At 40.6% G+C, this 21,678-nt stretch overlaps 1 protein-coding gene across 5 annotated transcripts in view; it reads right to left on the reverse strand.

Annotated features, from left to right (window-relative positions):
• The window catches only part of IBTK (inhibitor of Bruton tyrosine kinase), a 103,278-nt gene that overhangs the window by 37,548 nt on the left and 44,052 nt on the right, over positions 1-21,678 (reverse strand). For all 5 annotated transcript variants that reach the window (XR_006289466.1, XM_037894376.2, XM_043542565.1 and 2 more), the window contains exons 14-23: positions 19,959-20,041; positions 19,827-19,864; positions 18,031-18,127; positions 17,262-17,363; positions 16,141-16,258; positions 14,503-14,563; positions 12,755-12,882; positions 4,388-4,500; positions 3,503-3,651; positions 2,523-2,686 (exon numbers count right to left, since the gene is read on the reverse strand). Coding sequence is in view for 4 of the 5 variants with exons in the window: in XM_037894376.2 (XP_037750304.1) it covers positions 2,523-2,686; positions 3,503-3,651; positions 4,388-4,500; positions 12,755-12,882; positions 14,503-14,563; positions 16,141-16,258; positions 17,262-17,363; positions 18,031-18,127; positions 19,827-19,864; positions 19,959-20,041 (1,053 nt within the window). In the remaining variant the exon portion in view is untranslated. The remainder of the gene's footprint in view (positions 1-2,522; positions 2,687-3,502; positions 3,652-4,387; positions 4,501-12,754; positions 12,883-14,502; positions 14,564-16,140; positions 16,259-17,261; positions 17,364-18,030; positions 18,128-19,826; positions 19,865-19,958; positions 20,042-21,678) is intronic.

The following is a 21,678-nucleotide window of genomic DNA, read 5'->3' on the forward strand; positions in this document are numbered from 1 at the left end:
TTTTAGGAAAATCTATACCTTTGACAAAGGGCACAGTTCATGTATAGCAGATATTCACAGATTCTAAGACCAGAAGGGACCATTGTGATCATCTTCTAGTCTGCCCTGCATAACCCAGGCCATAGTCATTCCCTGAATTAAATTCCCATTTGGGCTAACCTTTTATCTTTTAGATAAAATATCCAATCCTGATTTAGAAGTTGCTAGTGATTGAGAGTCCACAACAGCTCTTGGTAAATTTGTTCAAATAGCTAACTACCCTCACGGTTAAAAACATATGCCTTATTTCCAGTTCTCAGTGGTAGCAGATGACAGAACAAGGAGTAATGGTCTCAAGTTGCAGTGGGGGAGATTTAGGTTGGATATTAGGAAAACTTTTTCACTAGGAGGGTGGTGAAACACTGGAATGCGTTACCTAGGGAGGTGGTGGAATCTCCTTCCCTAGAAGTTTTTAAGGTCAGGCTTGACAAAGCCCTGGCTGGGATGATTTAGTCGGGGATCGGTCCTGCTTTGAGCAGGGGGTTGGACTAGATGATCTCCTGAGGTCCCTTCCAACCCTGATATTCTATGATTCTATGAATTTATCTAGCTTCAACTTCCAGCCACTGGATCTTGTTATACCTTTGTCTGCTAAACTGAAGAGCCCATCATCAAATATTTCTTGCCATGTACTTTCAGACCGATCAAGTTATCCTTTAACCTTATCTTTGTTAAGCTAAGCAGACTGAGCTCCTTGTATCACTATAATTAATCATTCCCGTGGCTCTTCTCTGAACCCTCTCCAACTTAACATCCTTCTTGAATTGTGGACCCCAGAACTGGATATGGTATTCTTGTAGCAGTCCCACCAGTGCCAAATATAGATGTAAAATAACCTCCCTACTCCTACATAAAACATTCCCTGTTTATGCATTCAAGAAATGCATTAGGCCTATTGGCCACATCCTAGCCCTGGAAGCTCACGTTCAGCTGAATGTGCAGGAATAAGGTATTGATGAAGATGGTACTATGCAAACCAGTACTATCCATCAGCAGATGAAATATTTTTACTACAACATAGTACTTAAGATTTTAAGTCAGACGATACCAAATGTCATTGGTATTGAGATAGGAGCTTCAGTTATTGAGACCGGACTGTGCAGAGGACTGCAAGTCAAGTCACTGAAGATTTCCAGTGCTTGTCAGGCTTACCGGGAGCAGATTTGGACAAGTCAGAAGAATGGCCTCTTCTTGGCCAGTATTAGGGACAATGATTGTTGCCAAGCATCAGCTGAAGTTCTCTACACCTTCTTACCCTGGGCAGCAGAAGTCACTGACTGACCTGAAGGAGGACTGCAGTGAAGGACCAGAACGCTTCACTGAAACACAAGATCTCCTGGTGCCAGAAGAACCCTTAGCTCCTGAGATAGCATCTCATGTAACTGGAGCACTAATTTGAAATTGACTTCAGAACAACTGCTTTCGAGGCAGGACCTCAGTCAGAATCACTCCTCAGAGTTCTCCATAAAAAATAAATTCAGTCAGGCATCACAGGCATTTTGCACAAGAAAAATATCTACAGATTAAACATTTATGACCTTCCCTTAGACAAAAAAGGCATTTAGTATGTCCATCATTTAAAGGCATAGCTGCCTCACAGGCAGGGTAGATTTTAAAACCTGGAGACCTAACTTAAGCCAACAGACCACCACATTGGTGCCAAGGTGAGACTTCAAAACAAAAAGTCCCATCTTTGGGAATGAAAAAAACCACTAAACCTATTCTAAGAAAGCTACAGGGAAGCAGTCAGATACCACACAATCTCACTGCCATGTGTGGTAAGGAAACAAGTGGTGTCTGAAGCTGCTTTTCCCCTTCTGCCCTCCTCGGAAGTGGGAGATGGGGGGCACAGGCAGAGACCCAACAGATGCTGCTGAACAAAAGAATCCAAGCTCATGTACACAGGGCACACACACCTACAGTGAGATCCATGTAGATAAAATACTAGAAGAACTACATTAGGAATCTATTTTTATTAATGTAGGAGGCTGAAGCTAACAAATTTGACCTTAAACTGCCTATAAACGCAATAATGTTCAAAATTGTTTGTCAAACATCCCCTCAAAAAAAGGGTACACTACAGTGACAACCCCAATTGCTGCAGTAACACTACTGTAAAATGAATGGTTACCTCACAATACTGTAGTACTATTTTTTAATTGAAGGATGGAGGAGTAAAGAATCCAATTAACAGAAAGAGCTACTTTAAAATTTTAAAACCCTTTGAGACAGTGTCCCTTTTAAGATGTATCTAATGGTTCTTTATTATTCAAGAGAAAGCAAGCATATCAATTTGCAAAAAGAAAGCCAGCATCCTTAGCCAACATGTCAAGTGTTGCTGGTATCATATGATCCATTTAAACACAGTTAACTTTTCACTTTGAAAAGAAGCAAGAATATTAAACTACTAATGTTCACTATCTTTTACCAAATGGAAAGCACAGTACTTGTCAGCTAATTATTTACAATAAATTTTATTGTACCTGAAAGAGGTAGCAACCCAACTTGGAGAGCTTGCAGAGTTGTTTTTAACACTGGGAATGGACTGTGGAACAGACTGTTTCAGAGCTGATGATCCCTCACATAATTTCATCTCTTTATTAGAATGTGGGGCTTTTATACTCTGAACATACATTTTGTCTTTCATCTGAAACATAAAAGAATTCTATTGAAACAGGGTTTTTTCCCCATTTAGAAAAGGGTGATGTTAGAAGTGACATAAGTCACGAATATTAAAGTATACATGAAGAGGCTCTACATGAAATATCAGAAGCATCAGATGTATTTTAATTAATCCCAGCTCAATCTGCATTATTTATATTATTTTTAATTGACAGCATCCATCAAAAAACAAGAATGACCTTAGAACTATGTTCAAATACATTACTAGATAAACTAGTATACTACTACTCCTAGAGATTTGTTACAGATCTAAAATAACAATTTTGATACTGGAGACTAACATGCACACAGATTTGAATTAGTCTCAATTCTTGTGAACTTCATTTCTCTTTATAAATCCTCTCTTTAATTACCCTCTTAAAATTATCCTCGCAAGTAATTTTTTTACCAAATACATCAGGCTAAGAAAATTAGCTTTATTTTGCTAAATCAGAGGTTCCTTTATTCTTTCAGATAAAAATGAGGTAGGGATTTTAAACAATATAAGTCTAAGACATCAGAGAGTTGAAAATTTCAAAAAACAAAAGGGGTATAAAATGAAACATGGTGTTTAAAAACTCCTGATACCATACATAAACAAAATATCAGCACTACCTATTAAAACCACAGAGGATTTTTGTTTGTTTATTTTAATATTTCAGGATGAGAATGTGACTAAACTGTCTTTCTAAAGGCACAAAAAAATCAAGGTTTGCATTTTTTTAAATTACACAAAGAAAGGCAATAAAATATTAAGGTAAGAAAATAAAAAAAAAAAAAAGACTTTTAGGAACCAAAATACCTCAGTTTTATCTGCTTGAAATCCTGTTGTGAAGTCAGGGGATTGTAAGTCTCTGGGACTACTCACTCCTGCATAACTACCTTCAGAATCAGATGTCAGCAATTCTGGAAGTGACTCCACAGAGTTAGCCTTATCCAATTTTATTAAACCTAAAATGTATTGGATAAGAATATAACATAGAACTATAACATGAAAAGCAGGATTGTTATACAATGCTTATATAAGACAATATATAGACCTGGAAGGTGGCATCATATTTTGAACATTAGACAATTATAAAACTATAAATATAAAACTAAAAAGGGTAGTTCATTACATAATCCTATACAGTTGCAGGTAACCATCAATTTTCAAGCATCATGGTGCAGAATAAAATAGCTCCCCCTTCTCTTCCTTTCTCTAATCTGATTCACACAAACTATTTGCTAGAAAAAGGAATGCATGCATTTACTTTTTCTATTTCTCACCAACTGGACAATGAACAACAGGCTAATCAGATTCCAGTCATTTTCTTTCAGGGTTTCAAGTAGTGATTCAATGTTTGGGCTGCCAACATTACAGGGGAATATTTAAGTTACAAAACAACAACAACAACAAAAAACCATGGAAAAAATGTCCTTTAGTCTTAGTTTTATAAAAGGCTTGTTTTCCTAAAAATTAAGTTTGGGGCCAAAGTTAAATATCCCTTTAAAAAGGGAAGAAAAAACAGTATCACTTAATTCTATAATTCAATAAATAAACCATTATAATCCATACTGAATATTTACAAAAACAGTTGTGTTAAGTAAGAAATTCTTCTAAAGATGAACAGATAGCAGAGTATAGTATTTCATATTAAAGTTGATGCTAGACTTTGTGATGCCCGAAAGTTCATTTGCCACTAACCTGTGGAGGGTGGACTCTGAATAATATCCGAAAGATTATATCCTCCAGAGCTGTCTGATCGTCTTCGTGGCTTCTTTTTAGCCTTCATTTTTGCCTTTTTGAGAAGAGCTTCCCTATGCAGAAAATTTTTATATTTGAGAAGTCTTTAGAAATAACAAAGTTAATATTTTTAAATCACTCAGACAATATGAAAACTTATTTATAGACTGGGTTGTTAGCAGCAGTTATGATTATGTATATTGCATCAAGCGTGTATGCATGAGCATGACAAGTCAAACTAAACTACAGTACTGGCGAGGTAGATGTATCAAGATTAATATTAAGCTTTTCTTCTCATATAGTCTTGACACTTACATGTTCATTAAACCAGATATGGACTTTTGAACTAGCGTGTGGTGGATTTAGCACTCCTTACATGTAAGATCTAAGTAAATGGAGATGGTAAAAGAATAATTGTAAGAAAAGGTTCTTGACTGGAGCCAAAACATGTCCATGGGTGAGTCACAGCAATGGAGACTGAATCTCAGATTCAGAGTTGACTGATTTAAATCAAAGTGATATAAATCACCAAGGAGAAAACCTCAATTTAAAGAGGTGATATTAGTCAACTTTTCCATTTGTTCTTCAGTTATTTTCTAAAGAAAGGTGCTTTCTCATTGGTTGATAACACCTTTAAAACATGTTTATTTACAACTAAATAGAGCCTTTACACTAGATTTGGTACATCTTTTTGCTACCTAGGATGGTATAATGTAACTATATACATTTATTTAAGTAATTATATAGCTTAATATTTTCAGATTCTTATTAACTGTACATTTTAGTAGCTTAGAAAATGGTGATGTCACTTGTTTACTAGATAATTAACTTTTTGCTCATGATTTGTGTCCAGCAGCATTCTAATGGTAACTGGAATTTTAATAAAAATAAATTTTGTTTGTTTAACAAAACCATCATAAATGTTTTGGATACATAAACTTCTCCCAGCAAAACATGTTTCACATTTACAACTAAATAATTTACTAAACAGATATTAACTGAAGTCAGTTAGTTAAACTGATTATTTCAGATCAGCCTGGGGAAAATTCCAAATTTATTTAAGTGAAAGTGAATAGAGCTTAGGTTTCTACTCATCTATGTCTCATTTTCAAGAGACTGTCTACTACGTTACTTAGGCTGATCCCACTGTACCATAATTATAACGGCTGACCTCACAAGTTAGACATTTCCCCCCGATTCTCTCTTTATACAGAAAAGCAGCCTTTAAACTCAAAGTTTTTGATGGAGACTCATGGATTCAGCATATTTATTTTTTTATTTAAAATTTTTGAGAGACTATAATAAATTTGGAACTTAACATTTTGTATTTAATTCACATTTCATTTTCAACACATTTATTTTTTTAAAGAAACGTAATTTTAAAAAGTTTTTAAAAAATCTGGTTTTAAAAAATCCATTTTTAATTTTAATTATTTTTTTTAAAGAAATCACTGATTTTTATCTACCCTGCTGAGCTTTCTAGATCGAAAACTATGTGTCTCAACTGCCTAAGCTAAAACATCTAAGTCTGTGAGCTTAAAGCCATTAGCAGATTCAAACCTCTATTTGTGGCCAAACCACCACTAGTGAGAGACAGAGAGCCACACTGAGTAAGCACATGCAAGCTATGCAGATATTCAGGGTAGCATTGAACAAGATCTGTGTGATCTACTGAAATGGTACTATAACGAGCACACTGAACCAAATGGTAACCTTTGGTGTCTTAATAAAACTACTCTTAATTCTGTTAAAACAGTAGCATGACTGGAAAACAGCTAAGTACGCTGTTGCTGACAAAGGAGGTGCTGTCGTAATCATGAATAGGTCGGAATATGAACAACAGGCTGCTCGGCAGCTCTCCACCACCACCATCTACAAGCCATTACCCTCTGATCCCACTGAGGGTTACCAAAAGAAGCTACACCATTTGCTCAAGAAACTCCCTGAAAAAGCACAAGAACAAATCCGCACAGATACACCCCTGGAACCCCGACCTGGGGTATTCAATCTGCTACCCAAGATCCATAAACCTGGAAATCCTGGACGCCCCATCATCTCAGGCATTGGCACCCTAACAGCAGGATTGTCTGGCTATGTAGACTCCCTCCTCAGGCCCTACGCTACCAGCACTCCCAGCTATCTTTGAGACACCACTGCCTTCCTGAGGAAACTACAATCCATCGGTGATCTTCCTGATAACACCATCCTGGCCACTATGGATGCAGAAGCCCTCTACACCAACATTCCACACAAAGATGGACTACAAGCCCTCAGGAACAGTATCCCTGATAATGTCACGGCAAACCTGGTGGCTGAACTTTGTCCTCACCCATAACTACTTCACATTTGGGGACAATGTATACCTTCAAATCAGCGGCAGTGCTATGGGTACCTGCATGGCCCCACAGTATGCCAACATTTTTATGGCTGACTTAGAACAACGCTTCCTCAGTTCTCGTCCCCTAATGCCCCTACTCTACTTGCGCTACATGGATGACATCATCATCATCTGGACCCATGGAAAAGAAGCCCTTGAGGAATTCCACCATGATTTCAACAATTTCCATCCCACCATCAACCTCAGCCTGGATCAGTCCACACAAGAGATCCACTTCCTGGACACTACGGCGCTAATAAGCGATGGTCACATAAACATCACCCTACACCTGAAACCTACTGACCGCTATGCCTACCTACATGCCTCTAGCTTTCACCCAGACCACACCACACGATCCATTGTCTACAGCCAAGCTCTACGATACAACCGCATTTGCTCCAACCCCTCAGACAGAGACAAACACCTACAAGATCTCTATCAAGCGTTCTTACAACTACAATACCCACCTGCTGAAGTGAAGAAACAGACTGACAGAGCCAGAAGAGTACCCAGAAGTTACCTACTACAGGACTAGCCCAACAAAGAAAATAACAGAACGCCACTAGCCATCACCTTCAGCCCCCAACTAAAACCTCCCCAATGCATCATCAAGGATCTACAACCTATCCTGAAGGATGAGCAATTACTCTCACAGATCTTGGAAGATAGGCCAGTCCTTGCTTACAGACAGCCCCCCAACCTGAAGCAGATACTCACCAGCAACCACACACCACACAACAGAACCACTAACCCAGGAACCTATCCTTGCAACAAAGCCCGTTGCCAACTATCTATTCAGGGGACACCATCATAGGGTCTAATCACGTCAGCCACACTATCACAGGCTCGTTCACCTGCACATCTACCAATGTGATATATGCCATCATGTGCCAGCAATGCTCCTCTGCCATGTACATTGGCCAAACTGGACAGTCTCTATGTAAAAGAATAAATGGACACAAATCAGACGTCAAGAATTATAACATTCAAAAACCAGTCGGAGAACAATTCAATCTCTTTGGTCACTCAATTACAGACCTAAAAGTGGCAATTCTTCAACAAAAAAACTTCAAAAACAGACTCCAACGAGAGACTGCTGAATTGGAATTAATTTGCAAACTGGATACAACTAACTTAGGCTTGAATAAAGATTGGGAGTGGATGGGTCATTACACAAGTAAAACTACTTCCCCCTGTTTATTCCCCTCCCCCCAACTGTTCCTCAGACGTTCTTGTCAACTGCTGGAAATGGCCCACCTTGATAATGACTACAAAAGGTTCCGCTCTCCCCCCACCCCCGCTCTCCTGCTGGTAATAGCTCACCTTACCTGATCACTCTCCTTACAGTGTGTATGGTAACACCCATTGTTTCATGTTCTCTATGTAGATAAATCTCCCCACTGTATTTTCCACTGAATGCATCCGATGAAGTGAGCTGTAGCTCACAAAAGCTTATGCTCAAATAAATTTGTTAGTCTCTAAGGTGCCACAAGTCCTCCTTTTCTTTTTGCGTATACAGACTAACACGGCTGCTACTCTGAAACCAGTACAAACATGGTCTCCAAAATAACAATGTTATTACACTGGTAGTATAGCTTGTAAACAGTCATGTAGACAGGATGCTTATCCTTAGTTAAACAACTGGAAAAAGTGGGGGGAAAAAATTCAAACAGCTTTTATTTATTGTACCAAAATTAAAGAGTTATGTGACCCATAACTGACTACAGTATTCCTATTTCATAGAATTTCTATTGCCCTTTTACACATAACAATTGTAATAATGTACTTTAAAAGGTCCAAGAATGAAATAAAGTAAAGAACACAATGAAACAGTTGTCGTGGACTCCTGATAAGGCTTAGGTACTTTGAGAGACTTTAAGACAAAAAGTCAAGCCTCCCAAAAAGGGCCAAAACTTTTTGCACTGTTGCAACAATTAGCAAATGTAACATACCTTTGTTGTTACACTGGATTATACAGTTTTAATCTTAGCCAATCATTCTTCTTCCTATATTGCCTATTTTATCCAGGCTCCTACACGACAGTGACGTATAACAGATTCTTAAAGTAAATTATATATTCATAATTTTAATCTTCTTCACTGCTCCTGAAACACCCACTGGGTGGTACGACTCAGGGTTTAATTAAACCATTTCTGGAGCCTCAAGTGGAAGATAATCAGGAACATGACTACTGATTAACTGTGTAGTATGAATTTTAAAAGCACTAACTCCCCAATTTTGATGTGTCAAAACTTGGAAGATTTGTTATGTTCCTCTTCCATGCTAAATGTGGTATGCTGCAGCATTATTTGCATCCGTGGTGCTTACTTCTTCTATAAGTATTTTCCAAAGAGAAAAACTTTAGAATATTCAAACAGGCGTTTAATAAATTATTTGAACACAGGTTTGCCAACGTTCTAGATCAGCAGCTTTTTTAAAAAAGCTATATACATGATGCAGCCAGTTAAAAAAACGTTGTTTCTCACAGCATGGTTCATGGGACCCTATGGAGTACTGCAGGATTCAGTGGGTCTGCCAAAGATCCGATGCTTTGTCCTCATCAAGCATTATTTGACACCATTGTATATGCTAATATTACCAGTGCTTCTGTGGAATACTGCAAGCAGCAAGAGGGAATCTAGAAAAAATTATCTAAGACTGGTGGAAGATATGCAAGTGATGTTATGCATACACACTCTTCAGTCAAAGATCAAATACAAAGAAGAGTACAATGACATAGGAGGGACAAAGGAGGAAAAATGGTTTTGTGATTAAAAGAAATAGGACTAGGAGACAAGAACTGTTCTATTCCTAGTTTCCTTTGCATACAAGAAACTATAGCTGACTTAGAAAGCAAAATTTTCCCACAGAAATGCATAAAAAAAATTTGATTTTTGAAAATTTTTAATCAGCTCCACAAATCACTTAATTGTGACTGAGTTTCCAGAAATTGAAAATGGGGAATATGGATATTTATCTCAAAGTTGTGGCATTGAAATCCATTTCTGTAAGTGGTTTGAAACCCTCTGACAGAAGGTGCCTTAGAGATGCTTAGTATTATTTTTGAACAATTCTTGAATTCTCAGTTCTTACAGTTATCATAAAAGGTCTACTACTCTTCTCCACATACTCTGCTGGAAAATACATAAATGGTGTTATGCAGTAGGAGGTAGTGTTGCCTAGTGGATAATGCACCAGACTTTCAGGAGACATTAATTCTGTACCAAGCTCTATTAATAACCTATTAGGTGACCTTGAACAAGTCACTTCACCTCTGTTCCTCAGTTTCCCCATTTTTTGTAAAATGTAGTAATGATGCCAACCGCCTCTGTAAAGCACTTTGAAATCAACTGCTGAAAAGTGTTATTTTTTTATTATTCACAAATTCTGTTCATTCAGCCTCAAGTCACTTCTTCCCATGATTCCCATTTGCTACTTGCAAAAATACTGGAGTTAACTGAAGCACACGAAAGCTACATAAGCTACAATAGGATAATAAGAGCCCAATGCCTTTGTAGTGGCTGCACAGAACTCCATACATCTAGGTCGGGGTGGGCAAACTTTTTGGCTTGAGGGCCACATCTGGGTATGGAAATTGTATGACACGCATGAATGCCCATGAAATTGAGGGTTGGGGTGCAGGGAGAGGGGAAGGGCTCCAGCTGGGGGTGCGGACTCTGGGGTGGGGATGAGGGGTTGGGGGTGCAGGTGCTCCGGGCTGGGACCAAGGGGTTCAGAGGGCAGGATGGGGATCAGGGCTGGGGCAGGGGGTTGGGGCATGGGAGGGGGTCAGGGGTGCAGGCTCTGGGGGGGCGCTTACTTCAAGCAGCTCCCAGAAGTGGTGGCATGTCCCCCTCTGGCTCCTACATGGAGGTGCAGCCAGACGGCTCTGCGCGTTGCCCCGTCCACAGGTGCCACCCCTGCAGCTCCCATTGGCCATGGTTCCCAGCCAACGGGAGCTGTGGGCGGGCGACGCTTGTGGAAGCCCCTGGCTGCCCCTATGCGTAGGAGCTGGGAGTGGGGGGGGAGAGAAAGAGAGAGAGACATGCTGCCGCTTCCAGGTGCCGTGTGAAGCAGGTACCCTGTTCCCCGGCAGGAGCTCAAGGGCCAGATTAAGATGTCTGGAGGGCTGGATGCAGCCCCTGAGCCTTAGTTTGCCCACCCCGATCTAGGTGCACTCTATGCATACACCTGACTTCACCTCCTACAGTTCTACTAACAGTGCCACCAGTCAGAATGAGTGGTAGGAGAAAAGAAACTAGCAGGGATCTACCACATTTCACTGCACAGAGAGCTCTGAAAAAGCGAAGGTCAGTCTGATCAGACATCAGAGGGAAAAAGCTTATTAACCTTTTAGATGGAAAAAAGCCACAATTTTTTTTAAAGCATGTAGTATGAGGCTCATTTGCAAACAAAATTTCTCTTACATTGAACTTTAATACAGTACAGCAGATGTAGACTTCTCCAGCCCTCAACTATCATTAATTCTGGTTTCTTAAACATTGTTTCTAAATGCAGGTTTTCCACAGAATATTAAATAGATGTCCTCGCCTCTCTCTTTGGTGATCTTATTTGTTCCCATGGCTTCTACTACCACTTGAACACGGATTACTGCCAAATGCATCCCCTTCTACCCATGATCTCTCATGCTCCATCTAGTCATAGATCTGTGCCTGCCTCTGACACCTCTTCCTGGACCCAGCAAGTCTAAAACTGGGTTTATCATGTCCCCTTCAAAGCCTTCTGCTCTTGAACCCTTTTTGTTAATTGCACCACCATACATCTTGCTACACAACCTCACAACATGGAATCATTTTAAAATCTTCTCCAGTTTCAAGATCCAGCAGATCTTGCCACTTCTTCCTCTAGTCCAGCAGTGGGCAAACTACGGCCCGCGGGCCACATCCGGCCCACAGGACTGTCCTGCCCCGCCCCTGAGCTCCGAGCCGGGGAGGCTAGCCCCCAGCCCCTCCCCTGCTGTTCCCCCTCTCCTGTAGTGATGCCGCTGCGTGGGTAGCGCTCTGGGTGGTGGGGCTGCACGCTCATGCAGGGCAGTGCGTCTGGCTCCGGCTGGGCAGCACGGCTTCAGACATGCTGCTCTGAGCAGCATCGTAAGGGGGCCGGAGAGTTGGATATGGGGCAGGGAGTCCCGGGGGGCAGTCAGGGGACAGAGAGCGGTTGGATGGGGAAGAGGTTCAGGGGGGTGAGGATAGGGATCAGGGCAGTTGGGGAAGGGGGTACCGGGAGGGGGCGGTCAGGGGACAAGGAGCGGGGGGGAGGGAGGGTGTTGGATGGGGGGGGAAGTGCGGGAGTCGGATGGGGACGGGGGCCAGGCTGTTTGGGGAGGCACAGCCCTCCCTACCCAGCCCTCCATACAGTTTCGCACCCCAGTATGGCCCTTGGGCCAAAAAAAGTTTGCCTACCCCTGCTCTAGTCTCTAAAAATTGGTTAATTCCCCTCCTACTCCCTATTTCTCATGCTTTGGTTACTTTAACACTCTCCTCTCCAGCCACCTACACTCCCATCTTTCTGTTCCAACTACAATCCACTCAAACACTGTCACCCCACTCCCAGTCAAAGGAGTTCTCTTTTTGATATCATCTCCTCTTCCTCCTCAAATCACTTCAGTGGATTATCCCCACTCCATTTAAAGTTTATGCTTATCTTTAGTTTCAAGGAGCTCCATAACTCAGCTCATCATAACTCCATAACTAGCCTCATCTCCATTCAGCCTAAACATCATTCTGAACTGCTCCTTTTGCCGTTTTTGCTCACCTCATTTTAACTTTGAAAAAGATTTTGGAACCTGCATTTCTTCTACTTTTGTATTTTAACTCTATCCATTAGTTTGGTGCCACCAATGCTCTTGACTTTTAGCTGTGAAAAGAGATAATCGGTATCCTACAAGAAAGATACTGCTATGTGTAGTTCACTTGGTTGGAGTGACTTACTGAGATGTTAGTTCTGTATTCATTTCTTCTTTCAAAAAGACAAAGTTTTCTCTGTCATCAGGCTCCAAAGAGCTAATATCAGGTCCATCTTGATATGGAGTAATCACTCTCCTGACCATAGCTGGAATCTGAAATATCAAGAGTTAATGTTACACTGATCCTCTTAAGCTGTATAGTAGAAAGCAAACTATTTCTTGCAGAAGTACCAGATCAGTGGTTCTCAAATTTTTTTTTTTCGCGGATCACTTGAAAATTGCTGAGGGTCTCAGCGGACCACTTAACGATCTTTCCAAATGTTGTTTGTACCATTAGCTAACTATTGTAACGTGCTTTGGATAAAAGTATCTCATTAAAAAAAACCTTAATAATAAACTTTTTTTGTTCTAGAAATAAAAGCACACAACTCATTTTCATATCTTCCCTTTCTAATGTGATGGATGTGCCCTCTCTCCCCTGCTGCAGCAGCACCTGAGCTGGGGCTGGGAAAGAGGGGGGTCTCTCCCTCTCTCCCCTACCATGGCAGCCCCCACACTATGACTGAGAAGGTCTCTCCCCCGCCACAGCAGTCACAGAGCTGAGGCTGGGGAGGAGGGCCATCTCTCCCTGGCAGCAGCAGCCCTGGAGATAGGGAAAGACACCTCTTTCTCTGGCCACCACAGCCCTGCAAGTCCAAATTCCCCCCACTCCCTCTTCTCACCCCATTTCCCCCTCCCACCTACCCCCTAATCCCCCCAAGGCCACTAGCTCACCGTACATGTGCATCTTCTCCAGGATCCAGGCACCTAATTAGCAGAGCTATGCCTGCGTGGCTCTGCTAATTAGGTGGGTGGCCTTTCATTCTCTCATGTGTGGCCACCCAGGTGTACACCTTAGAGAGATCTATCTGCAGACCACCTGAATGGAGCTCACGGACCACTGGTGACCCGCGGACCGCAATTTGAGAACCTCTGTACCAGATTATAATCACTCGAATACATAATTTTAGAATCCAGGTATTATCACCATTATGCATTACAGCCTACAAGACCAAGGAAATTTATAATTAAAAAAAAAAAAAAAAAAAAGCATACACACAAACACTCCCACATCTACACGTTCTTTAATTCTTTTAAAGAAAACGTAGAGGTTCAGAATTTAATTTAAAAACTGACGAGGATACTTCATAGAAGAATGGCACAGATTTATGCCCAATCACAGTCTCTTACCATTAAAGTATTAAAGAAGAAAAATAGTTTATACTTCATGCTGACTCTCCCTTGCTTACTGGCAAAGTTTCACTCATTTCTTTTGTTTCACTTAATATTAATTCTTCCTACACTGCCCTACTAATATTAGAACAGGAAAGCAGAATTAGATATTCTTGGAAGCTACCAATTCCACTAAAAATGAGTGTTACCTCTTCCCCCCACACCACAAATTCTTCCTCTGCATAGAATTACCCGACACTCGTTTGTTTACTAAAGCCAATTTAGAACATATATTTTGTGGTGCCATTAATACCATTAAATGCACGACTGATAGTCTTAATGGAACACAGAATTATGCATGTTGCAGTGGTAATAAATGTGTAACTATCAGAAAATTTCCGAAGTAAAGAAAAATTAAAAAAAATATAGATTAAATTTATTTCTGGATTAATGTTTTGAAGGACCACTGCCCACCTGATGAGCATTTGACACATATTTATCAGCTTAACTCAATGTTCATTTTTAAAATAGTCAATTTTCACTGACCTAAGTATAGCTTACCATTTTTCTGTAAGACACAGAAAGGTCCTTCAAAACTTCATCACTTAAGACATCTAGAGTCCTAAAACAAGACAGATAGTTATAGCCTCGGTCTCATTTACCATACTTTAAGTCATTTGATTCAAACTGCAAGATATTTGTTCAATAGGATTCAAATAATTACAGTTTAGGGGTACACATATGTAGAGGTGATAGCATTAGATATTATGGTGATGGGCACTAACATCCTACTTTAACTAGATCATCAAATCTTAAATTACTTTCTCATCCACCTTTTGCCTACTTGTTTGGCTCCTTTACGATAAGTCTAACAATCCAAAGCATTGCATAGCTTCTAACAATCAAGATTTTGTTTAGCTTTTTAATCAATTTGCTACATAAAGAGTTTGTCTGGGATATGGTGCAGATTAACCCTTTAAGTAAAATTACTGTTGCAGGTAATAAAAATTGAGGTCTTTGCTTTAATCCCATTTACTTGCTTGTAACATATTATATACCTACCATGTGTGAATTCAGCAATTATTTTAAAGAGAAATTGTTTACACTGAAACTGCAACAGCAATCATGTATGTAAAAAATACCAGCATGATGCTCATGGCTAGAGCTGAGCAAACTGGATTTTTAGTTTGACCAGCAAATTGAAAAAAAAAAAAAAAAAAAAAAACACAGAAAACAGTCTGTTCCAAAAATGTTTGGCCTGTGTCAGCAAATTGGAAAAATTTGTTTCGGTCCAGCTTCAAGAAACTACACATGTTCCTCCCCCTCTCCCTTATAATACCTAGCCCAAAGCTCAGGGCACTCGCTACTCTGAAACAGGAACTTGAACTCACATCTCTCCTTGCCAGGTACTAGGCTATTCTCGGGTAGGTTGCTCTCAATCTCTGCTCTTAAAGGTGTTCCACTTTGTATAAAAACTCAAATATTAATTGGGCCAAATAGAGGGACAGAGTGAGAATGATTCGATAGCCTGGTGATTAAGGCACTCTCCTGGGAAGTAGTAGATGTGGATTCAAATCTTCTCTGCTTGATTCAGAGGAGGGATGCAAGTCCCTGCTCCAGAGTAGGGATTCAAACCTGTGTTTCCCACATCCCAGGCAAGTGCCCCTAGCTCCTCGGCTAAAGTTATAGAGGGCGATGGAAGGACAAACAGTTTTCTGACGCTGATCCTGAAAAAAAATCTCAGGTGAAAACAATGATAAATTTGGGGTTGTTCATGAATAAATAAAAACTGAAATTTTTGTCTGAAAAAATTTCACCTAGCCCTATTTATAATCATTTTGAAATGTCTTCCAGAGCTACCTTGCAGGTCTCCATTCTTAGGCCTGATTCAAAGCCCACATCAGTGGAAAGATTCCTACTGACTTATCTCAGTGGGCTTTGGAACAGGCTCTTTTTGCCTCAGGATTACGGAAGTAACACTTTATTATGTGTTGTAGTACAGGTGAAACAGACACATAACTTGCAAGATAGAGCACAGAGTTTCAGCACAAATGTATACCACTGCAGCTGAGGATTTTTGGTTACATTCTCAACTATCACTCGTAACATTTCCTGATAATTCTTCCAACAGTTCCACCCTTTTGCAGTATTTCACTTTTATGGTTCAAAGCATACTGTAACACCTACATCCACTCTTACCTCGCTTCAAGCAAGGCTGCCATATTTAGTCCTATGAACTGCAAGCAGGACAGTTTTAACTGTTCAGCACTGTATGTTGCTGAAAACTCCAGCAGCTCAGTAGCATTCTTTAAAGTGACTGGAAAGAAGAAACATCACAGACTTAACTAGAGAACATACTGCAGTTTTGTTCTGTAATCACTTATTACTTCAAGATATACAATATGAATTGGGAGGGGGAAAGGGAGGAGAGATCAGGTTATGAAAAATGAATAAAAATAAATCCTTTTCCTGTTTCATTAGACAGGAGCACTAATGCTTAAGTGGCCCTGACTCCATCCAAGGCAACACTATTATTATTAAATACTTATGTAGCGTGAATTTGACTGATGCTTTACAGAAATAGAAAAGATAGTCACAGCTATGAAAAGCCTACAATCTAAGCACAGATCAGCTTTGGAAATGGAGCAAACAGACAAAGAGAGTGAGAAACAGAGGTTAAAACAGTAACATGAATAAATTTATATTGTGAACAAAGCTTAAGCTCCAACATTTTTCTATAGCTGAAAAAGATGTAGTGAGAGAAGGCAGGAATGGAAGTCACCAAGGAAAGCCAAGTAGACTCTGAGAAGAGAGATGAAGAAGAGTGAGGATGATTGGTGTGCTAGAAGAGGGAGGCATTTCCACCCAAAAAGACACTATCAAGAGAAGTATGAAAGCACAAAAAGAGTAACAAAAAAGAGTTAGTGAAGGACATGAGATGGGAATTAGGTAGAAACATGAAACAAATTGTGTAGTGCCTTAAAAAAGTGAGGACAAGGAGTTTGAATTTGATGAGGTAAGAGACCCAGAACTGGTAAAGATACTTGAAGTGAAGTGACGTGATTGAAGTTGCAGGCCAAGAAGATTATTTTAGTTCTAGAATGTTGGGCAGTCTGAAGGGGGGTGACCACAGATGTCTAGGCAAGAGAGAACTATGACATGAACTGGAGATTCATTCCCATAGCCACAGCCAGAGTTAAGCAGCGTCACACTGCAACTCACAAAAAAAGCTCAAACACCTACCTTCTAAACAACTGGGTTTATTTTAACAAAATGAAAAAATGCAGCCATTTCATTAAGAAACATAGTAAAACACTCACGTTTTTCAGTAATGGCTACTTCACACATTTCTTTCAGTCGAGATACAAGAAGTTGGTCTGCTACCACCAGAACATTACAAATAAATTCCACATTTTGAGAGTCTGGAAATGAAGAAAAGTTGCATGAGAAAGATGACTGGCTACGTGAAAAATGCTTCAGAAAAGTTTCAACAAAGGCCAGTTTGCTCCACTGTGCTTTGTAGGCGTCATGGCGTAGGTAGCTTATGAAGTGGGATTTAAAATAGGACAAGATGGTAGTGGCTTTGCAAATCTTGTAGAGAAGGAGTTTTTCTTTATATATAAAGGGGCAACATAGAGAAAACACAAATGCTTGTGGAAAAAGCAGCTGATCATGGTGTCTTCAGCAAAACGAAGGTCGGGGCAGGGGGCGGGAGACAACACTTGCAGTAAAACTACAACTGACTCCAAAGTATAAAATGATATCATATTGGTAGGGGTTTACCAAATAACATATATGATTCAAAAGGCAATACAATATCTTTTTAGTAAAAAAGGTAATCTAATTGTGGTACTTACGGTACCACTTCCCCATAACACACAAATGTCTCTACTTTGAAAGAGTTCACAATGTAGTGCATAATATCCAAACTTTCTGCTCCCTTCAGGTGTCTTTTCCTTGTTTATTAAAATGAAAATAGCAGAATTATTTGAAAGAGATCAAGCTGAAATTTATTCCTTTTCAAAACTCGCTGTCAGCTGTTCATGCCCCCAACTCTACAATTTCCAGAAACAAATATATTGTCAGCACCTTTTATTGCAGGAGCTTCATCTGTATAGATGTAATCCAGGATAACCTGCAGTATGTCAGAATGGATTGGCATTTCCAGAGCTGCACAACAGGATGACTAAAGGAAAAAGGGATAAGAAGAGTACAATTTCAAAACCTGATCATTTAAAAATCAAAGGTGATTACAAGGAATTACACGGGAAACTCCAGTTCCTCCAAAACAAGTAGGTCTCTCGAGAATCTGAACTCCTGCAGTACTGGATGGGTTTGAAGGATGGGACCCTATTCAGTTGTCAATACCGATGCTATATGCTGCTTTGGCAAGTCTATTCTGATCAAAGTAGTCGATGCTTATGAGGATGATTTGGGGGGCGCTGAGACCATATGGGACATGACATCTTCCGGGTACCAAGGCCATCTTAGTGGTCAACTTAGATGTAGACAGTACAGGAATTGTGTGTATAGTTCTCTTAGTGGTTGAATGCTCCCATGATGCAGTGCCCTGCTTGTGCAGCACCAAAGGTCTCAATACAAGGCATGCTTGTTGTCCTTTTTCTCTGCTGAGCCCAGAGCCCCAGGCACAGGATTGGTACCAAGAATGTCTGCAGCCTCAGCCATACCCAGGGTGGGACACAAGGACTCCTCAGCAGTCTTCACAGGGACTGAGGTCTTTTTGAGATGGACTCTTTCTGGGGACAATGACTCCATTTTCTATGGGTTTTCTTCATGAGTTTACCTCAGGTAAACACAGGTGAATGTGATGAAATTGACAGGGCACTGTGTTCAGTCAGTGACCGATGTTTGGGTTGGGGAGCAGGAGGTAGGAGCGGGGTGTCTCCTGGCCTGGACATGAGGCTAGTTGAAAGGAACACTCCATCATTAAGAGCCTCAGTTTCAGCTCCAGATTTTTTCTTGCTCAGTCCTTAAAAAAATTAGAGCAGATGGAACATTTTTGCAGGATATGAGACTCTCCCAAGTAGTGGATAAAATGGGAATGCCGGTCACTGACCGGGAAGGACTCCCAGCAAGAGACGCACTGCTTGAAGCGAGCCTGGCATACCCTGGGGCAATGGCATCTAGCAGGGGAAGGCACCCCTTGCCCAAAGAGGAAAGAGAGAGAAAATCCCCCTGAATCTCAAAATACAAAAGTTAATAAAATAAAGAAGGGAAACTAGGCTAAGAGACTTTGAAAGTAAGGCACATTAACCCTATGTCTCAGGCCAAGACAGGTGAGAAGGAACTGAGAGCGGTTCGCTTGCATAGTCATAAGTAACCTCAGAGCAGGGCATGAGGAAATGCAGCCCAAACAGGCACTACTATCAAAAATCTCTGATTAAAGACACATGGGGCGTGAGCGCACCTGAAGTGGAACACTCACAGGGACACTACTTGAAGACTAATATTATCTACACGTCATTTATTAAGACCTACTGCAGGAAGGAAGTTTAATACACCTCCAAGGATATTAGCAATTCAAACTCACTGGGGTTTTTTTTAATAATACTACAGATTATTTGCAGTAGAAATTTCTAAGATAGCAATATACTTACTAACTCAAAGTCTGCTTTTACATAAAATTACCATGTCTCATAACATTTATGCTTAATTTTTTTTTATTTAATACAGTTTCTGAACGGTTCAAAATTACTTTCTCTGCTAAAATTTCCCATTTTCCTACAAGTTTTACACAAAACTGTATTTTAATTTACATTTCAGTTAATGGCAAAATCTCATTTGAGAGACAGGAAAATCTTCATTCACTCACATTAATGAAAAACAACTAACACGGCACACGTATTTTTAACTGGCAAGCTTACCTCAATCCAAGAACTGCTTAACATCCTATGAAAGTAGTCTGTAAAGAAAAAAAAAAAAAGCAGCTCATTTTGAGACATAATATGAGAGGCAAGTTATTGTGAACAAAGAATCTACAGATATTACATACATACCAAGTCTTGCACAGAGTACACATTTGTGACAAGGGAATTCCTTTCCATCTATAGATTTCATGGTCACATCACAGAGGTCCGAACTACAAGACATTTAGAACAGTTATAATCCTGAAATTATTAACAAATATAAACTCTATAAACAGTTCATTTCTCTTTTGTGCTTGAAACCAGCTTTGACAGGATTAGGTTTCTTGTCCTCTCCAAGAGGGGAAGGAATGTACAAATATTTAACTAGAAACACAATACATTTACCTTTATGATGGTAAACATACCAAACAAGACTTCTCGGCAGTCTTAAAAGGATTTAAAAAAACAAACAAACAAAAAAAACCCACCATAAGCCAAGCTAGTCAAAAAACAAGCTAACTAGTGAAGAGGATTTCCTCCAAAACCAATTCTATCTTCTAATTATTGCTTCTCAAGACTGTGCTCTTAAGGCAGGAGCAGCCAAGCTTCCTGCAGACGCAGGAAGTGGGTCTGATCTCCCCTGTGGTGCCAGGAGTGGCCCAGCAAGGGGCTCCTAGCTGCCAGTCCTGACCAGGTTGGGGAGGGAGAGGACTTCGTCTTCCCCTACATGGGCCCTCTCAAGGGGAGGCCAGACCCAACTCCAGGGACCTCTCCCTGCTGCAGGAAGGTTCGAGCTGGGCAGGAGCTCTGGAACTTCCTACAGGCACCTAGCTGCTAGTCCCGGTCAGGCTAGGGAGGGACAGGACTGCCTCTTCTTCTGCTCTTGAGTACATCTCCTGGCTGCAGAAAGCTCTGCACACCCTCCCCCCGCACACACACACACTCACTTCCTGCCCCCAATGCTCTGCAACTGCAGGTGGAGGAGTCACTGTACAGGGTGAGCCCTGCTGCCCCCCTTCCAGATGCAATTATTAGCTTGTTTCAATAAAATAAAGGTCATGTGAATTTGACAGAATTTATTGATGGACATTTTACAGCAGCAAACAACACTCAGAGCTCAACTCTCTGCTTGGTAGATATGGGCATCTGATATGGTTTTGTAGGGTAGTGATCTCCATTGGTAGCCTCATACTGGAGAGCCACTGCCTTAAGTTAACAAAAGCAAGTGAAAAAAAAAAGTTCTGGTTCCTAATGTTATTAACTGAACGTCAACATGGAGCATCTAGCAACTGTGTCTTCCCTCATTCCCTGTCTCTACGCTGAAAACACCTGTTTGTGTTTGGACACAGCGCTCTCTACATCTGTGGAGTTCGTTGGAATTGTCAGCCAGTTCCGAGCTAGCCTTGCAAGATGGGGGATTCTGCTTTCCACCGAGTTTCAAAACTGTAGCACAGGCAAACTACAGTCCGCGTCTTTTGTATTTTTGTAAGAAGGAATCTCCAGCCCACAATTCTTGTCAAAGCCAGTAACTGCATTAGGCCAGGTAAATCCACCATCAACAGGTGCATTTGTGCAGGGTCAAAAATACACACAACTTTTAGGAACCCTGCTGAATGTTGTTGAAACTTTTGAGCAGTTTTTGCTGCATTGCTTGACTCTTTCCCATAGCAATAGTATTGTTTGAGCTTCTTTGCCATGCAAGAAAACACCTGCTGAGCACTGGCATTTAACTCAGCATTGTCAGAGTGATTTTCATTTGATTGTGCTTCAGCCCAGAACAGTACATCCATTACTTTGTTGTATGCTTGGAGGATTGTGACATGTCAAGATTCCAACCAAGTGATTAAGTCCATCAGTCCTGTGGCATTCT

Source organism: Chelonia mydas, chromosome 3 (assembly GCF_015237465.2).
Source record: "Chelonia mydas isolate rCheMyd1 chromosome 3, rCheMyd1.pri.v2, whole genome shotgun sequence".
Classification (NCBI taxonomy): domain Eukaryota; kingdom Metazoa; phylum Chordata; order Testudines; family Cheloniidae; genus Chelonia; species Chelonia mydas.